We start from the raw sequence: 10,897 nt of genomic DNA, 5'->3' as shown, positions 1-10,897 counted from the left end.
TGAAAAATCAATTTATTCAAATAGTAACAAAATACCAATCTGTTGAATAACAAATAAGTTTATATGTATATACATTTTACACAAAGTCTTCAAATATTTACAAAATTGTTGATACAGAGTATGGAACTAGCACAGTTGATTCTGTGTTGGTGGACGGTGTTTAAAATATTATTATGTGTTACATGTACAACTAAAACATTTCAGATACATGTATATTATTATGTGTTACATGTACAACTAAAACATTTCAGATACATGTATATTATTATGTGTTACATGTACAACTAAAACATTTCAGATACATGTATATTATTATGTGTTACATGTACAACTAAAACATTTCAGATACATGCATATTATTATGTGTTACATGTACAACTAAAACATTTCAGATACATGTATATTATTATGTGTTACATGTACAAATAAAACATTTCAGATACATGTATATTCAACAATGATCCAAAGTTATAATGTTTAGAATTACAAAATATACATTACAGTCAACTGATTATATCAAGTGTAAACCAAGTTGTACTCATTCTGTACAGTAATAGGAATTGATTACAAAGATAGTGGTTAGAATACTAGATTTATACTTCTACACCAATTCCAGGGCTCTTCCATGAAAACTCTTAGTTACAATGTTTTCAACACAAAATTATAATTTGTTCAATGACAATGTAGTGCATACTGTTCCAGTTTTACTTGGTATCCCTTTCTGTTACCCAGGTTACTAAAAACCTTTCGAGAACACCACAAGATGTCAATACAATCAGTTCTGAAACATTGTCATGTGAATGTAATCAGTTCTGAAACATTGTCATGTGAATGTAATCAGTTCCGAAACATTGTCATGTCAATACAATCAGTTCTGCAACACTACAATGTCAATACAATCAGTTCTGAAACATTGTCATGTGAATGTAATCAGTTATATAATACTGCAACATCTATGCAATAAGTTGTATAACATTGTAGTTTCTATGCAATCAGTTCACATAAAGTAGATGCTAACATCAAATTTCATCTAACAATTCCTTTAAGTGTAACTGGTCTTCTTAGAACACACAAACCCGCCTCAAATACTAAGTAAAGTCTTTACTTCTATGTCACTGAATGGATCGAGACATGATTTAAAAGAAACTCTTGGCTACACAGAAATACTACAAAGTGTCTGATAATGCAGGAAATTGAATTCAATGTCTTAAAAGAAAGTTTGTAAGTATGTGTGTGTCCTTTTATCAGTTCTCATAAACATTCACAAAATTGACAAAAAATGTTCTGAATTATCCTTTTTTTCCAGTGAGATATCAATGTTTAGAATTTTATATATGCTATATTATATCACATTGTTCTTTGGATGGAATAGATGAAATATTGCTGTAAACAAAAAACAAAAAGAGTGCGTGTATGCCAGAAATAAGGTCACATGTGGACTTGAACATTGAAAAAATGAATGAGACAAACTAAACGTTGGGCTGGAAATAAGGAAACCCATTCTCACACACCCCAAGAACATTCCAAATAAATTTCAGGCTAATCTGCCCAGTAGTTTTGGAGTTAAAGTTTTTTGACCACACATCACATTTTTTTGACCCAAAATGCATATCTCTGATGTGAGCACTTTCATTTGAAAAAAAAATATGACTCATGTTTTTGTTATATCATTCTAACGACAGGGTTGTATTTGCCACAAACAAACAAACAAACAAACAAACAAACAAACAAACACATAAAGAATCAAGAGTGAACTCATGTCAACTTTTCATTGACATCCTTCTATCGCCTACAATTTGTTACAATACAAGATAACAATCCCTGGAGGTTTTACATCCATTAAGTACTTCTTCAGACACTGGAGAAAAACGTTCATTAAAGATAAGATGAGTTCAAAGTCTTTTCAAGTCCACTCAAGCAAAGCATCAGTTCTATTTACTTCCTCTTTTTGCCTGCACTCTTTTTGCCCTTTGCACTTTTCCGTCCTTTGGGAGAGGGTGAGCTCTTTTCCTGTTCTGCTTTCAAAGCCGCTTCCTGTGCTGCAATTTCTTCCAAACGTTTACGTTCAGCTGCAAGGAATTTCTCACGAAAAGCTTCTCTTGGTTCATTTATTTTTTTCCTTGCAGCATCCAAGGCAGCCTGTGTAAATATACAAGGATACAGTGATTAACACATACATGCATGTACACCAGAAAGTCTATAGTCTGTGTAGATATACAGGCCGATACACTGATTAACACATACATGTGTGTATACCCTGAGGTCTATAGTCTGTGTAGATATACATGTACCGGTATTTGAGAACTATAAAATAATATATGCATAGAGACTGAGTGAAAATGTGGTATGGAAAGATCTCAATAAATTTGTCTGTTATGTGACGAATTTCATTTGTTGCCAGTATGTCCATTTTTTTGCTAACATGAGGGAAAAATACTACTCACGTTCCTGCAATCTGAGAGTGTGGGACAGCCAGTGTGAGAAAAAATCGATCTCACATTCTGTATCAATGTGGGACTTAAATTTTGTTTTATAAACCTATTGCTGATTGGTTTATTACGTTCCATAGTCAGCAGGCGTAGGTATTGATTGACGAATAGAATAACGTGTAATGTAGAACCGGAACTACGTATATTCTGGCAGACGATAACAAAGTGAACAGGCTACATTTATGCCGTGCCTAAGATGATAAAATATTGGCAACGCATTTAGGTAGGAATCTCATGTTTTTGTTATGAGAATTTTAACCCCTCGGAACATATTGATTGTTTATCCTTAGAGACAACGCTTCAGGTGAAAAATAACGTGCATACTGGTACCGTGACTAATTACGCAGTGCAACCAGACAAATGCCAATGACTACAAGTTGTCAGATCGGTTTTCCTGTTTTATGCCCAATGACCTCAAAAATGGAATGTAAACTTGATATGTTATGTGCATGTACATACTAGTAATTAATTGTAAACACTCATGCACTGGGTGATTATGGTCACGATGTTTAAAAGTGAACCACCGTGACATTGTGTGCCTCGAGCTCCAGTACGGTAACAATGATAGAATTTTTGGTCATATTGCAACAAATTATTAAAACTTATGTTAACAAATTTAGCTTGTCTAGTACGACAAGTAGTGGTATATAGGTCAATTAAGCCTTGATCTCAATATTACGACGTCTGGAATTAGTTGTTATGAATGTGAATTAAAGGAACTAAGTTTTTGCGGAGTGTCACAAAACATCCACACAAAGTAAAGACGTCCTTGGTGTTGTGATTTCAATCAGTAATACTAATAACCTGGTTTGAACTTGTTTTCCTGCCATGAAAAGGGGACATGAGAAAAAGAATCCCACACACCAATGGGCAGAGATGGAATATCTCAAACTCGTTGGGGAATATTTGTCTCTCGCAGGCGAGTGTGAGACAAAAATTCCCCAACTTGTGTGAGATATTCCATCTCAGCCCATTGGGGTGTGGGATTCTATTAATTGCCCATTATTACTTTGATCCACTGAGTGATGGAAAATTTGTCAACTTGTTATCTACTGCAACTATAGATTTAATTCTGAATGATTATCAGCTTTTGTATACCATGGTATGATATTGTGTCTGAGAATCAAGGAAGATTTGTAATATTTTGTGCAGATTTCATCATTATTGTATTTTATTTATCTATCTATCTATCTCTTGTATTGTTTGTCCTCTATCTTTATCAAGTTTGTTACTGCATTATGGACAGATGACCTTTGAGTAGGAAATAAAGTTAAATATAATACTGTTAGAACAACAATATCATTTTTATCTTTGTACACTCACCTGTAATTTAGTTAAATATAATATTGTTAGAACAACAATATCATTTTATCATTTTCATCTTTGTACACTCACCTGTAATTTTTCACATTCTTCAATCTGTTTTTCTTTGGAAGCATTTCTACGTTTTCTGTCCTCCTCCCTTATTTCCAAAACTTTTTCTCTCAGCGCTCTGTATTCCAAAATAATGCATTGTTGTCTTTCTTGTTGTCTTCTTAGCTCCTCTTCATCCAGTAATCGTGGCTCTTTGTCTGCATTCCTAAAGGACACACCAAATAATAATTAATCATTAGAAAAAAAATAACTCACGTATATACAAATTTCTCAAAACACATGCTGCAACCTAAAATACTGGTAATAGTTTGAGTAGCATGTCATCTACAACATAATTGCTAGTCACACTTTTCATATCAAAACCATTTTTAATTATTAGGAAATAAAATAAGTGACTTGAGTGTACATTGTACTCAGGAGTTGAGGATCATGTTATCACTCTTTCAAATGATCATTGCACAGTATTGTTTCTCTGAAGCATGTTTTACATTTATTCCACGTCAGTCAAGAAAGAAGTTTTATTTAATAGAATACACATTACATGTATTGGTAAGGTACACATTACATATTGGTAAGGTACACATTACATGTATTGGTAAGGTACACATTACATGTTGGTAAGGTACACATTACATGTATTGGTAAGGTACACATTACATATTGGTAAGGTACACATTACATGTATTGGTAAGGTACACATTACATGTTGGTAAGGTACACGTTACATGTTGGTAAGGTACACATTGCATATTGGTAAGGTACACATTGCATATTGGTAAGGTACACATTACATGTTGGTAAGGTACACATTACATATTGGTAAGGTACACATTGCATATTGGTAAGGTACACATTACATGTATTGATAAAGGTACACATTACATGTTGGTAAGGTATACATTATATGTTGGTAAGGTACACATTACATATTGGTAAGGTACACATTACATATTGGTATGGTACACATTACATGTTGGTAAGGTATACATTATATGTTGGTAAGGTACACATTACATATTGGTAAGGTACACATTACATGTTGGTAAGGTACACTTAACATATTGGTAAGGTACACATTACATGTATTGGTAAGGTACACATTACATATTAGTATAGTACACTTTACATATTGGTAAGGTACACATTACATATTAGTATGGTACACTTTACATGTTGGTAAGGTACACATTACATGTTGGTAAGGTACACGTTACATGTTGGTAAGGTACACATTGCATATTGGTAAGGTACACATTACATATTGGTAAGGTACACATTACATGTTGGTAAGGTACACTTTACATGTTGGTAAGGTACACATTATATATTGGTAAGGTACACTTTACATATTGGTAAGATACACATTACATGTTGGTAAGGTATACATTACATGTTGGTAAGGTACACATTACATATTGGTAAGGTACACATTACATGTTGGTAAGGTACACATTACATATTAGTATGGTACACGTTACATGTTGGTAAGGTACACATTACATGTTGGTAAGGTACACGTTACATGTTGGTAAGGTACACGTTACATGTTGGTAAGGTACACATTACATGTATTGGTAAGGTACACATTACATGTTGGTAAGGTACACATTACATGTATTGGTAAGGTACACATTACATGTTGGTAAGGTACACATTACATGTTGGTAAGGTACACGTTACATGTTGGTAAGGTACACATTACATGTATTGGTAAGGTACACATTACATGTTGGTAAGGTACACATTACATGTATTGGTAAGGTACACATTACATGTTGGTAAGGTACACATTACATGTATTGGTAAGGTACACATTACATGTTGGTAAGGTACACATTGCATATTGGTAAGGTACACGTTACATGTTGGTAAGGTACACATTACATATTGTAAGGTACACATTACATGTTGGTAAGGTACATGTTACATGTTGGTAAGGTACACATTACATGTTGGTAAGGTACACATTACATGTATTGGTAAGGTACACATTATATGTAGGTAAGGTACACATTACATGTATTGGTAAGGTACACATTACATGTTGGTAAGGTACACATTGCATATTGGTAAGGTACACGTTACATGTTGGTAAGGTACACATTACATATTGGTAAGGTACACATTACATGTTGGTAAGGTACATGTTACATGTTGGTAAGGTACACATTACATGTTGGTAAGGTACACATTACATATTGGTAAGGTACATGTTACATGTTGGTAAGGTACACATTACATATTGGTAAGGTACACATTACATGTTGGTAAGGTACATGTTACATGTGGGTAAGGTACACATTACATGTTGGTAAGGTACACATTACATGTTGGTATGGTACACATTACATGTGGGTAAGGTACACATTACATGTATTGGTAAGGTACACATTACATGTTGGTAAGGTACACATTACATGTTGGTAAGGTACACATTACATGTTGGTAAGGTACACATTACATGTATTGGTAAGGTACACATTACATGTTGGTAAGGTACACATTACATATTGGTAAGGTACACATTACATGTATTGGTAAGGTACACATTACATGTTGGTAAGGTACACATTACATGTATTGGTAAGGTACACATTACATGTTGGTAAGGTACACATTACATGTTGGTAAGGTACACGTTACATGTTGGTAAGGTACACGTTACATGTTGGTAAGGTACACATTACATGTTGGTAAGGTACACGTTACATGTTGGTAAGGTACACATTACATATTGGTAAGGTACACATTACATGTTGGTAAGGTACATGTTACATGTTGGTATGGTACACATTACATATTGGTAAGGTACACATTACATGTTGGTAAGGTACATGTTACATGTTGGTATGGTACACATTACATATTGGTAAGGTACACATTACATATTGGTAAGGTACACATTACATGTTGGTATGGTACACATTACATGTTGGTAAGGTACATATTACATGTTGGTATGGTACACATTACATGTGGGTAAGGTACACATTACATGTTGGTAAGGTACATGTTACATGTTGGTAAGGTACACATTACATGTTGGTATGGTACACATTACATGTGGGTAAGGTACACATTACATGTATTGGTAAGGTACATGTTACATGTTGGTAAGGTACACATTACATATTGGTAAGGTACATGTTACATGTTGGTAAGGTACACATTACATGTTGGTAAGGTACACATTACATGTTGGTAAGGTACATATTACATATTGGTAAGGTACACATTACATGTATTGGTAAGGTACACATAAAATGTTGGTAAGGTGCACATTACATGTTGGTAAGGTACACATTACATGTTATTAAGATTCTTAGACCTGTACTTACACTATGAATTGTGTCTTGTCAATTTCTCTCAATATTTCCTTAGGTAGAGGTGGTGGTGGTGGTTCATTGGTAAGTATCATATCGGCTGGATTTTCTTCTAGTTCTGATGGATCAGGTGTTTTAGGTGGTCCATCACTTAATGGTTCACTAGGTTCAGCTTCTTTACTCTCATCATCCTCAGTCTCAACTTTAATCATGTTTTCTTCTAAGAATTTTCGTCTGAGTTCCTGTGCCTTTGCAGCTCTACCAGGTTCAGCAGCTTCCCATGCCTGTTTCATAGCTCTGATTTCATCCTGTCTCTCTGTATCTTTCTTGATTTCAATTTCCTCCTGAAGTCAAAGAAAACATTAACATGTTAGTAGCAATATTCAATTTCCAATCATAAATATCAACAAACTATATACTATGATTATAATTATATAGCAAGTTTTCACTAAGTCACAAATTATGGGACTGATATCAAAAACCATGATTTGTCGAGGGTGGTAACTTTGCTTAAGGTAATTTAGGTATATGTAGGTAATTTAGGTATATGCAGGTAATTTAGGTATATGTAGGTAATTTAGGTATATTTAGGTAATTTAGGTATATGTAGGTAATTTAGGTATATTTAGGTAATTTAGGTATATGTAGGTAATTTAGGTATATTTAGGTAATTTAGGTATATGTAGGTAATTTAGGTATATTTAGGTAATTTAGGTATATGTAGGTAATCAGGTAGGTAATTTAGGTATAAGTAGGTAATCAGGTAGGTAATTTAGGTATATGTAGGTAATCAGGTAGGTAATTTAGGTATATGTAGGTAATCAGGTAGGTAATTTAGGTATATGTAGGTAATCAGGTAGGTAATTTAGGTATATGTAGGTAATCGAGGTATACACTACTGGAAGAAAAATAGTTCGGGTGAACTCGCGAGGAAAACACGAGTAAATAGCGATGAAATTGAGGGGACACACAAGGCATATTCAACGGCCCCTTGTGTAATCTCGAGTATATAAACAAACGTACACGTGAGTATAGTGGTACCATCGCGAGAGACTTCCTCGCGAGTTGATGAATTTCAGTATGACCGGGAGTGTGGATAGCATGCATATGTATACAGACAAGTTGTGCAAGCCTATCTTTTTAGTAGTACACTAGCTCATGGAGACAAGTAAATGTAGTGTGTTTTACAACACTTTCGTCTTGACACATGCCATGTCGGATTGTAATCACAACACATCGAAGCCCATTGTTGCATGTTACCATTGCATTGTTATTGTCCTGCTTGTGTTACTTACGAATATGTCTCACTTCATTCTCTACCTTCATGCCGTGTCTATTCTGAAACCTTGTTTTCAAATACATTCAATAATTCACAGTAAATGCAGTGTGTGAGCCGGGTGTGTGAAATCTGGTCATTTTTTACGATACAAATATTCCTTTACCCGTCTTTGCAATCCAAAGACCAGCGCTAGTGCACTGTACTGTGTGTGCATAAAGTGAGAGAGGGGGTATATTCATGGAACAGCCAGCTTGTGGTGCCTCGCTTTGCCAACAGTACGGTACACATAATAATTATGTCATGGCCTGTATTGTCGACCACACACTCGTCGATCGTCTGGTTCAACGACAGCCGTTCTTCTTAGGTGATTTAGGTATATGTAGGTGATTGGGTTACATGCAAAAATCACTTTAAGTCATGAGACATGATATATGAGTGCTAGAATATGATGGCAATGATTATCAAGTCATAAATAAATGGATAAAAGTTGTTCATCACCATAGATTAATCTAGAAGCCACCAAATGACAATGACTAACTACTGAGGCACAATGTATGAACAAAGTTAGACATACTATGGGTGTGTGTGGGTATAAACATTGCACAAATCTAGGCATGGATGTATGTGGGTATAAACACTGCACAAATCTAGGCATGGATGTATGTGGGTATAAACACTGCACAAATCTAGGTATGGATGGTTGTAGGCCTACCACACTGCACAAATCTAGGTATGGATGGGTGTAGGCCTACCACACTGCACAAATCTAGGTATGGATGGGTGTAGGCCTACCACATTGCACAAATCTAGGCATGGATGGGTGTTGGCTTACCACATTGCACAAATCTAGGCATGGATGGGTACCGAGTGTAGGGCTATCACATTGCACAAATCTAGGTATGGATGGGTGTTGGCCTACCACACTGCACAAATCTAGGTATGGATGGGTGTAGGCCTACCACATTGCACAAATCTAGGCATGGATGGGTACCGAGTGTAGGTCTATCACATTGCACAAATCTAGGTATGGATGGGTGTTGGCTTACCACATTGCACAAATCTAGGCATGGATGGGTACCGAGTGTAGGTCTATCACATTGCACAAATCTAGGCATGGATGGGTGTTGGCTTACCACATTGCACAAATCTAGGTATGGATGGGTGTAGGGCTATCACATTGCACAAATCTAGGCATGGATGGGTGTAGGGCTATCACATTGCACAAATCTAGGTAAGGATGGGTGTAGGGCTATCACATTGCACAAATCTAGGCATGGATGGGTGTAGGACTATCACATTGCACAAATCTAGGTATGGATGGGTGTAGGGCTATCACATTGCACAAATCTAGGCATGGATGGGTGTTGGCTTACCACATTGCACAAATCTAGGCATGGATGGGTACCGAGTGTAGGGCTATCACATTGCACAAATCTAGGTATGGATGGGTGTAGGGCTATCACATTGCACAAATCGAGGTAAGGATGGGTGTAGGGCTATCACATTGCACAAATTGAGGTAAGGATGGGTGTAGGGCTATCACATTGCACAAATCTAGGAATGGATGGGTGTAGGGCTATCACATTGCACAAATCTAGGCATGGATGGGTATAGGCTTACCACATTGCACAAATCTAGGCATGGATGGGTGTTGGCTTACCACATTGCACAAATCTAGGTATGGATGGGTGTAGGGCTATCACATTGCACAAATCTAGGCTTGGATGGGTATAGGCTTACCACATTGCACAAATCTAGGTATGGATGGGTGTAGGGCTATCACACTGCACAAATCTAGGCATGGATGGGTATAGGCTTACCACATTGCACAAATCTAGGCATGGATGGGTGTTGGCTTACCACATTGCACAAATCTAGGTATGGATGGGTGTAGGGCTATCACATTGCACAAATCTAGGTATGGATGGGTGTAGGGCTATCACATTGCACAAATCTAGGTAAGGATGGGTGTAGGGCTATCACATTGCACAAATCTAGGTATGGATGGGTGTAGGGCTATCACATTGCACAAATCTAGGTATGGATGGGTATAGGCTTACCACATTGCACAAATCTAGGCATGAATGGGTGTTGGCTTACCACATTGCACAAATCTAGGTATGGATGGGTGTAGGGCTATCACATTGCCAAATCTAGGTATGGATGGGTATAGGCTTACCACATTGCACAAATCTAGGCATGAATGGGTGTTGGCTTACCACATTGCACAAATCTAGGTATGGATGGGTGTAGGTCTATCACATTGCACAAATCTAGGTATGGATGGGTATAGGCTTACCACATTGCACAAATCTAGGCATGGATGGGTGTTGGCTTACCACATTGCACAAATCTAGGTATGGATGGGTATAGGCTTACCACATTGCACAAATCTAGGCATGGATGGGTATAGGCTTACCACATTGCACAAA

The 10,897-nt window shown here is 36.4% G+C and overlaps 1 protein-coding gene across 6 annotated transcripts in view; it reads right to left on the bottom strand.

Annotated features, from left to right (window-relative positions):
- LOC144433456 (androglobin-like) overlaps positions 1–10,897 on the bottom strand; it is a 112,892-nt gene continuing 101,995 nt past the window's right edge. For all 6 annotated transcript variants that reach the window (XM_078121784.1, XM_078121786.1, XM_078121788.1 and 3 more), the window contains 3 exons: positions 7,202–7,530; positions 3,885–4,068; positions 1–2,139 (listed from right to left, as the gene is read on the bottom strand). In XM_078121784.1, coding sequence (XP_077977910.1) covers positions 1,936–2,139; positions 3,885–4,068; positions 7,202–7,530 — 717 coding nt within the window. In that variant the 3' untranslated portion in view covers positions 1–1,935. The remainder of the gene's footprint in view (positions 2,140–3,884; positions 4,069–7,201; positions 7,531–10,897) is intronic.

Source organism: Glandiceps talaboti, chromosome 3 (genome assembly GCF_964340395.1).
Source record: "Glandiceps talaboti chromosome 3, keGlaTala1.1, whole genome shotgun sequence".
Taxonomy (NCBI): domain Eukaryota; kingdom Metazoa; phylum Hemichordata; class Enteropneusta; family Spengelidae; genus Glandiceps; species Glandiceps talaboti.
Note: the sequence above shows the minus strand (reverse complement) of the source record. Positions and strands in the feature narration are given on the sequence as shown.